Source organism: Harpia harpyja, chromosome 5 (genome assembly GCF_026419915.1).
Source record: "Harpia harpyja isolate bHarHar1 chromosome 5, bHarHar1 primary haplotype, whole genome shotgun sequence".
NCBI lineage: Eukaryota > Metazoa > Chordata > Aves > Accipitriformes > Accipitridae > Harpia > Harpia harpyja.
The window spans coordinates 42,789,201-42,805,064 of record NC_068944.1 but is presented as its reverse complement, the minus strand read 5'-3'; the positions used below and the strand labels follow the sequence as shown (position 1 = coordinate 42,805,064).

Here is a 15,864-nt window from a genome sequence, read left to right as displayed (position 1 = left end):
ATTTTCTCCATTCATTGCACTTTTTCCTTGAGCAAGTGCTGTGTTTATTGATCCCACAAAGGTGTTGGGCCCTCTGTGGAAAAAGGTGTCTAAGGGAAAGAAAATGGAGAGGTCGAGTGGTTGTGAGGGACAGCTGATGATGGAACGGAAGCGGTCAGGGATCAAAGGGTCGAGATGGAGAAACGGGGAACCAGAGGGGAAAGCAGCCGCTGTCAGGGACTGGATGTGAGGCTTGGAGAGGTCCTTGGTCAGACCTGGTATTGCAGCTTCTGTGTTGATAACTTTTAGTAATTAAAAACTTCCTCTTTTTTCTTTGTATAAAACCTCACCCATGTGCATAAAAAGGAACAGTTATTTTTATAGATATGTTATTGGTCGTTCATATGAACTCCGTGGTTCTAAGAGTGAAAAAAATCTTCAGCAAATGTTTTGTATTATGTGATAATAATTAGTAAAAGTAGTCTTTGTAAATTGGTGAAATGAGGAAACACTGTGTAATGAATGTGCTTGCACACTGTTGCTGGACCATAGCTGCAGCCCTCCATTTCTAGCGCATAGAGAGTAATCCCTTGTTCTCCCGATACTCAAGATAGTATCAATGGCTGAAGCAGTGAGGGGATGAAAGCAGGAAGCTGCTATCCATATCCATTATAATATTTTGCAGTGTGAAACCAGGGATCACTTTATGCTACCAGGAACAGATGGGAAACAAATATCATCACCAACTTTATTAAAAGCTCAACCCTATTTTTAGAATCTTTCAGAATTCTTTTGCAATTTTGAGAACATGTTTTCAGTATTGTACCATCATATGCTGCCAACTCTGCTATATTGTAGTATGGGAAGGATTGTTCAATTTTCTCCCATTACACCTAATCTCTGCTTTTTGCCAAAAGAAGAAGAAAAAAAAGAAAATCCCACTGCAGTCCACAGTCCAAACCAGAAATACTAATTTGTATGCTGGTGAGTTTAAGTGGCAGAGGAAGGGTTAATTGTTATTTCTAGTGTATTTATTTCTAGCAGATTATGCTAATCAAAGTGATTTTAAAAGTATTCCATTAGTTGCAACAGTCCATTTTCAGAACAATTTTGTTTCATCATTATTCACAATGGTGTTACATTGTGTATGAACATATCCTAAGACAACAGCTAAGATTTTCCTGACTCTTTTTTCATGAAAGCAAGAAACTGTAGAAATCTAGGATGAGGCAGCCCGAGTGACCAAAGCCTTACTGCCAGCAAGTGATTTCTTGCGGGAGGACACCCAGGAGTTCTCAGAAGCAGTTCCTTTACTGTATGTCTAAGCAGCGTATATTCACACTGACCTTATAACCTCTGCTAAAGAGAGAGTTCAGAGGAACTTTGGCTGCAATATTGCAGATCTACAGATAGTGGAAAATACTGTACATTTGGGTACATTTCAATTTGTATGACTGATGCTTTAATTTTCACTAAGGGTGATTTTCCACAGGCCCTTTGCTCCATCCGCACATGGTACTTTCAGTAATTCCTACAATGAATCTTGTTCTGGTTTATTGTTGTAGAAGGCATATATTCTTGTTATCATAATTCCAGTGTGCATTCATGTTTATTAAAATAATCTATTGCATAATATTAAAAATAAAAGATCTTTAATTATTTTTAATATTCTAGATTGCAGTATAGCCCTAGCTTTTACATAATTGCTCGAAAAATAATAAGAATGATTTGAGTATAGAACTAGCAACAAAAAATTACTCATTTCATTAATGTACAATGTAGAATATTTAGTTTGTATAGTGGTTTTATTACTTCTCCCTTAAACACCAATATCATTCTTGGAATAGAAAAAATAATACAATCCATTACTTGATAGGAATTATAAACCCTCTTGATTTGAAAGTTCCAGTATGTATGAATATCCCTTACATTTAGAGTTGGGTATGATCTGTGATACTGTATATAACATATTGTAATATGTGTGGCATTATGCTCCAGAAACCTTAAATCGTTATTTTCTTGCCTGTGATTTTCAAATACAGCACTTGAAATTGTATGTAGTTTTAATAACATACTGGTAAATAAGGCAGTATGAAAATTATGTGATAGTAAAAATGTGGGTGGAGGCATGGGAACAGAAATGAGACTGCTGTTTCTCAGTACTGAAACAGTAGATTGCGCACTTATGTTTTTCCTTCTAAATATAGCGATCGTGGAAAAGTTGTGCAGCTGTAAGCTTTGCATGCTCTTTTAGATCAGTCTTTTAATACACCTTGGTCCTGGCTTTTGCTCATTGCACCTTCATAAAGAGCCCTTGTCTTTGTGCAGTGTTATGTTTTGTAGTTTAGTAAAATGTCTAGCAGAGAAACAACATTTGTGTCATAAAACTTCAAAACTGAGAACCAAATATACTAGTTATGCTTCTGTTGAATCATTATGGGAGACTATTTAATCTCATTTTCAGAATTGTTGCACTGCAACCATTTCATAGCTAGTCTCAATACTCTGTGGGCTCTTACTGTGTCACTTAGCACTGCTCTGTCATTTAACACATAGTTTTCTTTATTGCAGAAAAAGCAGCAGCTGCTAATGAAGATGAAGTGCAAAAAGCAGATGTATCATCTACGGGTCAGAGTGTCATCGACAAGGATGCACTTGGACCAATGATGCTTGAGGTGAAGAGCACAAAATTCCTTTATTTAAGCCAGTTCTGCTCCCCCCTAGGATGAAGAGCAGTGTAATGAAATGAAAAAGTGCAGTCAGAGGTTGCTGTAAAAGAATGGTCAAGAGAGACAAGCCATCCTGGCTACTTAGGATTATGTCATTTAAGAGCAGGCAGCATATTTCTATTGGATTCAGTGATGAAACTCTCTTTAACTGGGGGTGAGGAGAGGCAGAGAAAGAGGTAATTCTGCTTTGTAACACAGACAACTTGAGGGGCTTCAGCTGGTAGCAAGTCTTGGGTGTCTGCATGTGCATGTTTTATTCATTCTAAACTACAACAGGTTTGGAAGACCTGTTGTACCTAAACATTGACTTACACATACGGTACTATACACGTGAATAATACTTCTTCTGAAATTGCATGTCATTGCTATACTCTTTTAATGGTTTGTCATTTTAGCACTGATAGCATGACTCTTCCCTCTAGAATAAGAAAATAATCCAGGAGAGCCTTTCAAGATGTGTATTTCATTTTGTTCAGTTAAGATTTCTGTCTGATATTAGCTGTTATTTTGATATCCCAAAAGGCTGCATGGTTAACACCTAGCTTCTAAATGTATTAATAGTAATGTTGGGTAGGTATGTTATCTGGGATCCTAATGTCATATGCTGCTGTCCTTTGACACTACTGCTTTATCTGCCTCAGCTCACTTGCAAACTGTTTATTCTTGTTCTGACTGTGGACTAACCTGTAAGGAAGAATAAATGTTACTTTAGATGAAACAAAACACAAACTCTGAATCAAGCTAAAGGAACCAACTTTGGCAGAAGCATAATTATTCCATCATTTCTGAATGTTGCAGGAACAAGATGCATGTTATAACAGTTTTAAGTATTTGCATTGTTTTTCATTATTTGTTAGATGAAAATATAGTTTTCTGTACTACATATGAAATAAAGACTCCAAAATCACAGCACTAAACATAAGGAAGATTAGTCAGGTTGGAGTGAAAACATTCTTCTTTGAAAAGTGGGGGTAACAAATTAATTGATTTAATTTAATATTTATTATATGTGCTCACTGAATTGAATGTTGTTGGTTTTGCTATCAAACAAGGTTAAACATTCATCTCTTACATTGCTATGTTAAAATTTATCTTTAATTTCCTATTAATTTAATTGTAAGTACCTGTTTTAATCACAGGGAAAATAAGGATAAGATGTTTTTTTTTTTTTCCTGGCTTATCTTGCATGATTGGCTATTGCAGCAAACATGGCATGTAAAATCACCCGTCTGTTCCATTATTCCATTTAATTTAGTTTTCCTTTGCAGTAAAACCATTGCTTATTAACAATGAAAGATTGTGGAACTAAATTAATTAATAAGCCATGGTCCTTTTGCACCAAGAAACTTAAAAGGACTGAAAGTTGTTATACGTTTGTGGTGAAAAGACTACAGATACTTTCTTTGTGTCTTTATCTCCTTAAGGAAATGCAATTAAGTTATTTCATCTTTACAGAACCCCTTTATACAACCTCTTCAAAAACCCACCCTTTTCCATTGCTGAATAATAATTAAAGTGGCCGTGCTGATGAACAGTTTATTAGTTGATTTGGTTAGGAATATAATTGTCTGTTTTTATTAAAGAATAAAACTGAAGAATCACCAAAATAGTGTTTCCAGCTGAAGAAAGGGAGTAAAATTCATCATGCAGCTGCCTCTGAGGAATATTTTAACAGATTCCTTGGTTAAAGCATAAAGTAGATAAGAAGAGAGGGTGAAAAAGTAGTCAAGAGAGAGCTGACAACATCTCAAAGAACACAAATGTATTTTCCGTTCCAGTGTATCATCTAAAATAATATCTGTTCTCTTGTTTTCTCTTCCAGCATGTTGTCCATTATTTGTTCCCCCATTGTCCCAATAGCTCTGAAGAAAAGTTGTTTATTGTGGTGGCATACAGCTGGGGACAGAATTAAGAAATTATTGCAAAAGTAGAAGCTTCCAAAAGATATAAGTGGCTTGGTGCATCAAATTGCTCAAAAGCCTGCTGCTGCTTACCTACAAGATTATTAATAGAATAGAAAGGAATGGGAGACTGGCATATAAGGCCCTGTGTTACTCCAGGCTCAGATGACCACTTCTGTGGTCAACCCAAGAAGCAGCTGTGAGGAAACAGCACAGAGCACTTGCCAGAGAAGTTGCCATAGTAGGAAACAGTAGGGAAAACTGCAGATTATTGTGGGATGCCAGTAACTCTCATAATCTCTTGCTTGCCATCTCTGCCTTTGAAAGTTTTCTCCAGTAAACATCTGCTATGGTTTTGGTTTTGCAATCCCTTTGAATTGATGTAAGTGTGGACCGCTGCCAAGCAGAATGGTTCAGCCAAACCCACACACTTCTGCCAGCTCTGAATGCCATGTGGTTTCATGGTGGACCAGTTCAGGGGACTGATGTGGCTAGCATCTTTTTTTTTTTTTTTCTTGCATTAGTTTTCAGCCAACTCAGTTCTCTGGTCTAGCTCTTCATATCCTCCGACAGTACAGGGAGCTGTCATGATGTAGAAAGGACTAAAACAAAGAGGCCATGCTTACATTGGCTTCAAGCAGTGGTGAAATGCAGCCTAAGACAGTAATCCAGAGCAGAGATGCTGATACAAAATTGTATTAGAGCCTCAATTAATTAAATCTTGTAAATCATTGTTAGTTAAACTAAATACTAGTCAGCAGGAAAATGTCGTGAATGTTATGAAAGCAAATGGAAAGGAGGGACCTCTCCAAGAATGTGAATTAACAGGAGGAACCAAGAATGATCAGAAACAAAAAGAAGGCAATGATAAAAAACAAAGCCAGAGATTAGAATTTGTGACAATGAACAGGAGAAAAAAAGACCTAGTTTATCTTAATTTAGAGGCAGTCAGGAAAAGTATATACCTGTACATTTATTTGTGGGTTGTTTTATTTTTTTATTTAAAAATAGAACAAAGCATTTTGCAACCGTTGGCTCAGCCGCTCTGCTTGTGCGTTGTGCTTTCACTATCCCTCCCCTTTAGCAGACTCCTTAACTAACTTAGTTTGGAAAGGACCCCTGGAGCTTGTGTAGTCCCACCTCTCACTCCAAGCAGGTCTGGCTAGAGCGGTTGGCTCAGGTCTGAGTCCAGCCAAGGTTTGAATATCTCTGGGGAAGGAGATTTCACAGCCTCTTTGGGCAGCCTCTTCCCATATCTGACCACCTTCATGGTGAACAATTTTTTTTCTTGTATCTCCGTGAAGTTTCCTGTCTTGCAGCCTGTGTCTGTTGCATCTCGTCCTTTCCTTGTGAACCTCCGAATAGAGCCTGGCTCTGTCTTCTCTTCAGCCTTCTGCTAGGTGGCTCAAGACAGAAATAAGATGCCTCCTTATCCTTCTCTTTTGTACTGTCTTGATTTGCTAACTGCTCAGTAGTGTACAATATTTTAATACGTATTTGTAGCCTGAGGACTTGAGAACTGCCTGCTAAGACCAACACGCAAGTTGTACAGTATCCAAGTTTGGTCATATCAAAAATCCTGTATGCCTGTATATGCTTGCTAAGGCAGCTCCTCCTTGTTAGACTTTTGCAGTGAGCCAAGTTCAGGTTTAGTATGGATCCACTAGCTTTTAATTAACCTATAATGAATCATGGATTGCCTGTTTTTCTGACTTGTTTCTGTCCCTGGAGATGCAATAACTAACAACTGTTCCAGTGATTTCCCACCAATCCTTAGAGAGGTGAATAAATCAGGCAAAGCTGCAGAAGTCTGTATGGGTTAATTGTTAATTGAATGCTTAGACCAAAAGCTTTGGTGCTTTAAGTTTAAATGTATCCCCCTTTATGTGCTCATGTGACATAAAATTAGAGGGATGTATTCTGAAATATTTCTACCATCCACAATCATGCTTGCATCTTAAGGAAAAGAAAGTTTGCATGAGAAGTTCTTACTGATACTCAAATTTTTGCTTTATCCTCATCAGGTAGAAGTGATGTAGTATTTGGCTTAGGTTTCAGATAACATACAGGAGATATCTCAGAAAGAATGCTGCAGCTAGGTTTTCATCGTCACAAGAGGTAAGGGGGAAAACCAATCAGCAGAAATGACTAATTTAGACACTTCCGTACAGAAACTTTTAAGTCCTTTGGAATACCATGGAGCTGAGTTGAAGAGGTCAAAGTCAGGTTCCTGTTCCCTGGATCATGTGTGGACTGAATTAAACTGATGTCAAATAAAAAAAATGAAAGCAGTCCTGGGAGTAGGGACTAAAGCTGCCCCATCCATGCTGCTCACTGCCTGCTCACAGCTCCCTTTGCCCTTCTCTGCTTTTAATCCCTCGTGTTCGTGGCTGCATGGGGCCTCACTTCTATGAAGATGCACTGCTGGGGATGGGGAGAGAGCCTTTCTCTTTCTTTCTGCCAGTGTTTTCCTTGCCTTCTGCCAGCACATCTTGTGATGTTTTCCTGGGATCAGTCTCCCTGTGCTGCATAGCGGAGTGAACAGGCTCTAGGTTTAGCAGAAACAGCTTCTGGTCCAGGTTTCTTACTTCACAGGCAGGCAGATAAGTAGCAACCTCTTCCATTATTTTTGTTTGTTTGCTTGGGGCGGGGGATTTGGTTTGTTTTCACGTATGGGTTTCATTATTTTGCAAGGTGTGCACCTTTCTGTGCTTTTACACTGGTTTGATATAGGTAAAATTAGATGCTCAGTCTGAAACGTGTCCTTTGCTATTACAGACAAAAACACAAGAACTGAGATGGATGCAGAAAGACTCAGCTATGTCTTCTGAAGGGAATATTTATTTTCTGGGTATCTTGTTGTTAATCTGATTGTTTGGTGTTGTGTTTCTCTCTCTTTCTCTCTCTTTTTCTCTTTCTCTCTCTCTCTGCCTTTTTTTTCCTTTAGGCCCTAGATGGGTTCTTCTTTGTAGTGAACCCAGAAGGTAATGTTGTGTTTGTTTCTGAGAATGTGACACAGTACCTAAGGTACAACCAAGAAGAGCTGATGAACACAAGCATATATAGCATCCTGCATGTAGGGGACCACAATGAATTTGTCAAAATCCTGCTGCCAAAATCTTTAGGTATATATCTTTTCCTCATATCATACCATTACTTATTTAACTTTGGTTTCATAAATCAGCGTTTCAATAACTTAAGTTAATGTCCTTCCACTACTTACAGTTTCATCATATATTCTCCATTTATTTTTAATGTATATATAGGCTGTATGAATGATTAATATTATTCTCAAAAGCATCCTCCACTCTTTTCAGATTCTTCTTTGTTAAAATTACTCTTAGTAACTCATGTTAGCTGATATTTGTAATGGATCTCTGGAGTGAATCACTAAAAGACAGCATTAGCTATATGAACTCTGTTAGTTCTCTGTCTAGGCTGGTTATTCTAAGAATGGCCCAAGAAAGGGGGAATATAAGAGAAAAATCAGAAAACTCCTTATGCTACAATTCTTATTTCAGTGTTTTTAGTCTCACCAATATTTACCCCTATCTTTCAAAAACTGTTTTTGTTAGTTGCAGCCATTTTTGGATTCATATTAATATTGGTTTTAATGTCATTGGTTTTTTGAGGACATGAAAAGAAAGAGAAAGTCAATACTGGGCACCTAATTTACTCACAGCAGTTTAAAAAGTATTAGGCAATTCACTTTAGCATTTTATGACTTTACTTATAAACCCCTGAAGAATCAAAAATGTAAATGGCTAAGCTCCATAAATTACTGCCTTTATTACATTTTATGACTGAAGAGGGCAAGTGAAGAGTATTTTAAATATGACCCTGCTATTTCCTTATGTGGTGTTACATTAATTCGCTCTGAGTGATGTCCAGTACCTATATTTGTGCATCTCAGGATTTTGTTTCCTTTTTTACTTGTCTTAAGCACTGTGTTAGGCTTTAGTTTTATCCATCACTGCACCCAGGTCATTCTCATCCCTTCAGTCTTTCCCATTGTAGCTGAGACTATGAGTTTCAATATATTCCCAATTGTGTTGCTTCCTGTTATTATAAATGCATATTAGTTTCTTTTCTTTCTATTTATAATCTGGACACAGATTTTTATACAGTGCTGCCGGCTCTTTTGTATTAATCACTTTTAAATTCACTGGACAGATCCTACATACTGCCTTATGTCTTCTAGGCACATAAATTAACTTGATCTACCCAGTAGGCTTTACACTGTACTGTATAACTTTTACATGCACCAATATTTAGACTCTTATCCTGCTTTTCTACTATGTCATTATAAGTCACTTGAAACAAACATGGTAGCTGAACAAATTAGCAGTGCTCTTAAAATCTGAGAATTTTTTAAATTACCTTGTTATTTGCTGGTTTGGGCTCTAATATTAAAAATAGATTGTTGTTGTTAAATGAGCTTGTTTCCCGACCAGTCTGCAAAGCACCGTGATTAATTTCCTGTGGATAAGCAGCAGAAATGACTGCTACTGGATTTATCTCACTATATGATCTTTGCTTTGCTCAGTGAATGGAGGATCTTGGTCTGGTGACACTCCTAGGCGTAATAGCCATACCTTTAATTGTCGGATGCTGGTAAAACCTCTTGCTGATTCTGAAGAAGGCCATGATAACCAGGAAGCACATCAGAAATATGAAACTATGCAGTGCTTTGCTGTTTCTCAACCAAATTCCTTCAAGGAGGACGGTGAAGGTAATTACCACTTTCAATTTCTGTTAGTATTTTCTCTTTCCATGCTGTTGTGGGTCAGCAGTTTCAGTGCAGTTGATGAAGTGAGGTAAAGTTGATAAAGTGGCTTCTAAATATTGAAAAATGGGACAATTGTAAGTTTTTTTCTTTTTTATTTAACTGTAGAAGTGTACTTTCATCTTGGATTATGATTGTATACACTTGCATGCACCTGTTTGTTAAACCAATGTAATTGAAATTGAGAGAAACTCTGTTTACCTTAAAGAGTGTCATGGTTTAACCCCAGCCGGCAACTAAGCACCACCCAGCCACTCGCTCACTCCCCCGCAGGTGGGATGGGGCAGAGAATTGGAAGAATAAAAGTGAGAAAACTCGCGGGCTGAGATAAAGACAGTTGAATAGGCAAAGCAAAAGCCACGCATGCTAGCAAAGCAAAACAAGGAATTCATTCACCACTTCCCATCGGCAGGCAGGTGTTCAGCCATCTCCAGGAAAGCAGGGCTCTGTCATGTGTAATGGTTACTTGGGAAGACAAACGCCATCACTCCAAACATCCCCCCTTTCCTCCTCCTTCCCCCAGCTGTATAAGCTGAGCATGACGTCATATGGTCTGGAATATCCCTTTGGTCAGCTGGGGTCAGCTGTCCCAGCTGTGTCCCCTCCCAACTTCTTGTGCCCCCCCCCCAGCCTCCTTGCTGATGGGGTGGGGTGAGGAGGAGAAAAGGCCTTGGCTGTGTGTAAGCGTTGCTCAGCAGTAACGAAAACATCCCTGTGTTATCAACACTGTTTTCAGCACAAATCCAGAACACAGCCCCATACCAGCTACTGTGAAGAAAATTAACTCTATCCCAGACAAAACCAGCACAAAGAGATATCCTAGTTTTATATCACTGCAAGTGTAAGAAGAATGTAGCTGACTGGGAGGAAAGTTTCAATGGGCAATTTTTCGAGTTCTTAGAATTTGAAGACAATCGTGGTTCACAATTTCCTTTACCATTTCCTACTTCAGCAGGTAAATTTCCTCAGATTGTATTTTAAGTATTCAGATAAGTAAAAATGGCTTATTATGAAGCTGCTTTGTCAGGGACAGCAAGCATTTAGGGCGTGTTTAAGAAATGTGGCTTAGAAGGTATGAAATGGTGAGTGTTGAAAAAATGTGCTCTCTGTGCATGCAGTATATTCTTTTTTTATTACTTGATCTCCTGAGTGGTTGAGCTACTATGGGTATATGCATAAACACGTGCCAATAATTATGGGCTGTGGTGGAGTCCTTGATAATTTTTCTGCTAAAAAAGAAAACAAACCCACCTCTGATGTACTGTTTAATGTTGTAGGAGATAATGAAGATGTAAACCCACTGAGTTCTGTCTGTCCTTTTATTGGTACAAGATCTATTCTTTTGGTCCAAAAACATTTGAAGAACTTTTAAAAAATATTTCTGAATTCTTTATGGAAAGAAAATCTTCTTCCTCTTTACAAATTACTGAAGTAACATTTTTCTTTAAGATTTGCAGTCTTGCTTGATTTGTGTTGCAAGAAGAGCTCCAATGAAGGAAAGACCACTTCTTCCTTCATCAGAGAGCTTTACTACTCGCCAGGATCTACAAGGTATTGTGAAATAGGATTTTTTAATATTCCCCCCACTCCTCCCCTCCCCAAAGGGGAAGTTGCTGTAACAAATGTTTTACCTAATATCAGGCAAAATAACTTCACTGGACACAAGTACCATGCGAGCAGCTATGAAACCTGGCTGGGAGGATTTGGTGAGAAGATGCATTCAGAGGTTCCATTCACAGCACGAGGGAGAAGTATCTTTTGCCAAGAGGCATCACCAGGAAGGTTAGGTTTCATATTTTTAGCACTTACTATATTTAAACTGTTTGTCATTTGTATCTCTTGGTTGTGTTCTCTTCGTTATGTTTACGTGGAACAATCAAGGGCTACTGACAGTCCCTTTTTCAAGCTGGTTTGCCTAACACACTGATGGCGCTCTCTACAGAGATTTTGCACCTTTCCCCCTGTTTGTTTTAGCCTGTTATAACTGCCGTATTGCAGGGTGCTTTAAATCTTCAAATTGTCACAATTACTTTAGAAAGACAGACCCTTGTGTGTTGCCCACCAAAACATTCACTACCCATCATTCTTCAGAACCTCATCTCACACATTGCAGTTCATTGACCTGTATTCCTTTTCTCTACAAAAATGGACTTTCACTGTCACATTTCCTGTGAGAAACACTCAGTGTGAATTATCAAAGATACAGCGCTCGTATTATCTGGAAACCTACATTGTTGTACTATATCTGGCTGATAAGTGTTATAGGATACACCACAAGCACATCTACTCAGTCAAGATTATGATAGGTAAGATGTAGGAGAGTACTGCACTGTGAAAGGTTCCCAATGAGGTTTCTGTGGCAGTGACTGGGTGGGGATTTTTCTTTTCATAAAACCCTGATACTGCTAATGCTAGTACCACAGATTCAAATTACTAAAAGCAAATAACCCTTTCTAGTCCACAGGAAAGTCCGTTCAAAACCAGTGGGGAATAACTGGAACATTTCCAGTGCAGGAGCATCATTCTTTGGGTTCATGTTTGTAGAACAGGGTTTACAGCTGGCCTGTAACAAATAGTTGGCATGGTCATTAAACAACTGGCATGCTGTCTTGGAAACTAAATTGTAACTGGAATCTCAAATTATCCACCAGATACACACACACACGAAACAAAAACAAACAAAAAAAAGCAAAAAAAGAAAAGAAAAGCTTTAGTCATGCAGCATTAGTTAAATATTCTTTAATATGTTCTGCTTTCATGAAACCTTCAGGTTTCATTTTGGGAATGGGGGGGCACAGAAATACTGTGATATTTTAGATAACATCTTTTGAGGTATATACAGTAGGAGTGCTAAAAGTTCACAGCCTTACGCTGTGATTTCAGACAGAACTGAAGAAGGTAGTATGCAATTAAAGTTACAGCAGGGGTGTAGAGAGCAGTTTCAGGCAAGGACCTGTCTATGCCATAGGTGATTTAGGAGTTTCTATTATGGCATCCAGCCACTATTTACTTCAGTCCTCTTCAAATTATTCCTGACCAAATTAGCAGCTCCTACATCCAGTGCCGAGGTTTGAGTGGGTGCTCTCTAAGCTATCTGTGAAGTGATAAAAATATATGTGTTTTGGAATTTACACTGTATCATTTTGCAGGAGAGGCTTAGGATCATCATACAAACTGTAGAATTAGCCTAAACGAGACAGCTCTTTTCTTCTTCTGGAAGTGAAGAGAGTGAGTGATAAGAGGAGGAGGAAGAACCTGTGGAATTGCTCTGCTGCAAAAGATCCAGCACTAGAGAGGAAAAATGGCTGAAATGTTTCCTTCCCCTGCTCTGCAGCATGGAGAAGAAAAACAAGGCATATCTTAGGCAGTAGCATCTTTGCACTTGACTGAGGAACCCCTTGCATTTTTTTAAGTCGTTACCGTTTGAGAATAGAAGCAAAGACAGTAATGGTCTCCTACGTGTAATTCAGTGTTACAGTGTGAAAAAATAATCAACATTAGCTTGATAAACAATAAAAACTGCAAAACTTTCAAATTAACTCTCAGTATAAAGTACAAAATATATGGTAAGTTTTTATTGGCCACAGTCAGAAAAATAGCATTTCCTCAAGAGGAATACGGAAACATTCTTGTTTGCTTAAAGAATTAGTTTGGAAAATGATTTAAGTAGAGATTTCACTTGTATCCTGTTGGCATTGAACACTGGAATTTCCTGATGTGGTATATGCTAAAGTTAAGAGCTTTGGACCTTCTGGTGCCCAAAGGTTAAACTGAAACAATGACATACCTAACAGTGAAATTTTGCTTTGTATTGTTTCACAGTTGTAGGGTTTTGTTTTTCTTTACATTTTTACTCTGAAAAACCCCTTCTGGTTGTTTAAATTGTGCTTCCTGTTTTCTCACTGCCTAAATAATACTTTAAAACCTTGCAGAACAATATATAACAGTGGGGGGGACAGGGAAGGAAAGTAATCATAACGAGTCCTGCAAGGCTGAAAATCTGGTAGCTCTGTAGAGGAGACTATTTAATAAAGCCACACTTGGAAAACCGTGTCATTTGATTACAACAGGAAATATTGAAAGACAAGCAATGAAATGAAGATCAGATGATACTCTTAATTAAAAAAAAAAAAAAAACCAAAATGAAAGAAAACCAAAACCACAGAAAATGTGGATGTATGAAAAAATAGGAAATTAAAAGTATTTGTAGTGCTTCATTCCTATTTTTTCCCTAAACAATTATATGAAAATTCTGAACTTAAGTATTTCCCTCCTGCCATATCTGCAATTCTAATGTAATAGCTTTTGGACTAGGAATTGAAAATGATCACACTTGTTTCATTGATGGCAAAGAGTGAACAGTAGAATAAATGTTTGGAGATTTGCTTTTCCATAACATGGTTTTCATTTTTAAAGAAATGTCATGGGGGTCTACAGAAGTTAGAGAACTGAATTTGTTGAAGTTCAGATTTACACTGAAAACTTAAGGGCTGCAGAATATGTGCAGTGAAGTAAACCCCAAACCTGAAATGCAGTCATATCTAACACTGGGGAAGGATAGCACAGCCCCCGTTTTGGTTTAGGTATTTGTATTGTAATTTGTTTGAGCTGTATATTTTTGTATTTGTTCTTTAAAAAGTAATAATTTCTCGTTCCAGTTCTTCGTATTTTTAATTGTTCCCATGTAAGAGATTTATGTACTTTTAAAATTAAAGAAGTAGTGAGAGTAACTGTTAGAAGATAATTTAAGTAGGCAATAAGGAGGAAAAGATACAGGCTAATGGAAACAGGTGATCTGGAAACTAAAGGCATTTATATTAATCATCATGATCTATATGATACAGATGAAAAAATGTATGAGGAACAAAAGGACTTAGACACACATTTGATGAAAAGTGAAATAGATGTCGAGGACTTCTTGGTCCACTCCTGAAATACTCTGTATTTCATAGTATCTGTCCTGTTATTGCTGTCACTCCTTGTAAGTTTTCTTTTGATCACCCTACAGTATGTGGGATCCTTTATTTTATATGCATCCCATCTATTTATTTTCAGAATTTTTCTTCTGTTTGTTTGTTTGTTTGTTTGTTTTATTAACACAATGTCTGTGGTATCAGTGCTGATGGATTTAGAACATCAGACGTTGAGCAGCTAAGTTACCTGTACTATAGTTTCTCATTATTATAATTCTGTCATTTTGCTTGCTTGCAGTGCTGAGGCAGGGACTGGCGTTCAGTCCGGTTTATCGGTTTTCCTTGTCTGACGGCACTATCGTTTCTGCTCAAACGAAGAGCAAGCTCATCCGTTCTCAGACGACTAGTGAACCTCAGCTTGTAATCTCCTTGCATATGCTTCACAGGTAATCCTGACTGGTTTATTACATCCACACTCTGCAGAGAGACAGGGAAAGTACAAAGGTGCCAAACCAAATAGATTGTTTAAGGCTGATAGACATTCAGTTGACCTAGAACTCATAGCATGAAAACAAAATAAGTTTTTTAATTCAATGCTTACAGCAGGAAAAGACTAAAATTATTTCAGGACTTACAAATGGTGTGCTGGATTTTCACTTCAAGACCTTCCATTAAACATACAAAATTTCCTTTAATCTCATGCTCTTAATTTCAGTATTTTAATTTTCTGTATTTTGCATAGTAGACACAAGAAACTTTCCAAATGTAATTAAATCTAGAAAACTTTGAAGGATTAAATTCCTGTAGTTCACAGTCATATGTTGGGCCTGGGTCTTCTTTAAAGAACAAGTTATGATTATTAGAACTGCATTTTAGACAAACTGCATATTTTTAACTCCTTGTCTCTCTTCATTCCTTGTCTTTTCTGGTGCTTGGAGTAGTGGCTATCACATGTCCAATCCTGAGAAATCCACCACTGTTAGTTTTTTTTTTTTAAAAAAGGCACAGGCAATACTGTGTTAAAGTCAAGGATAAGTAATCACTGACCTCAGAGCTTCAACGTAAAAGTTGAATTAAGTCATTGCATATATTTGTGTCAGATTTTGTTTCAGGTTTTATCTGTTGATTATAATTACAATGCTGTTTTCCCTGTATCGCTATTTTGACAGGAAGAAAACAGCGTAATTAAAACTGAAACCATTTTACAGAGATTGTAGATTTGGAAATTGACCTGACCAAAAGCTGTCTGAAATCTGTTTTGTTTGGATTGCTGAATATACTTGGTATTTCATGAAGTGCTAAATTTTAAATTTAAAAAAGGACCATTAAGTTAAAAACGGTACTTGCAAATATTCTTGCTTTTTTTAGGAGAACACTGGTACTATTGTATTTGTGATAATGTTTTAAAAATCCACTTCTCTTTTTATAGCTAATGTTGTTCACCTTTGCCTTTATACATAAGGTAACAAATGCAGAGTAACAAGCTTCACTACTCTGTGTGCTTCAGTCTTCTCATGCTTTAGCAAAATGCGAAGGTTTATCTGCACTTACCTTGT

General features: G+C 37.5%; 1 protein-coding gene across 9 annotated transcripts in view; it reads left to right on the top strand.

Moving 5' to 3' along the window:
- The window catches only part of NCOA2 (nuclear receptor coactivator 2), a 199,329-nt gene that overhangs the window by 140,150 nt on the left and 43,315 nt on the right, over nucleotides 1–15,864 (top strand). For all 9 annotated transcript variants that reach the window (XM_052788621.1, XM_052788614.1, XM_052788618.1 and 6 more), the window contains 6 exons: nucleotides 2,551–2,654; nucleotides 7,557–7,734; nucleotides 9,156–9,341; nucleotides 10,845–10,946; nucleotides 11,037–11,177; nucleotides 14,607–14,754. In XM_052788621.1, coding sequence (XP_052644581.1) covers nucleotides 2,551–2,654; nucleotides 7,557–7,734; nucleotides 9,156–9,341; nucleotides 10,845–10,946; nucleotides 11,037–11,177; nucleotides 14,607–14,754 — 859 coding nt within the window. The remainder of the gene's footprint in view (nucleotides 1–2,550; nucleotides 2,655–7,556; nucleotides 7,735–9,155; nucleotides 9,342–10,844; nucleotides 10,947–11,036; nucleotides 11,178–14,606; nucleotides 14,755–15,864) is intronic.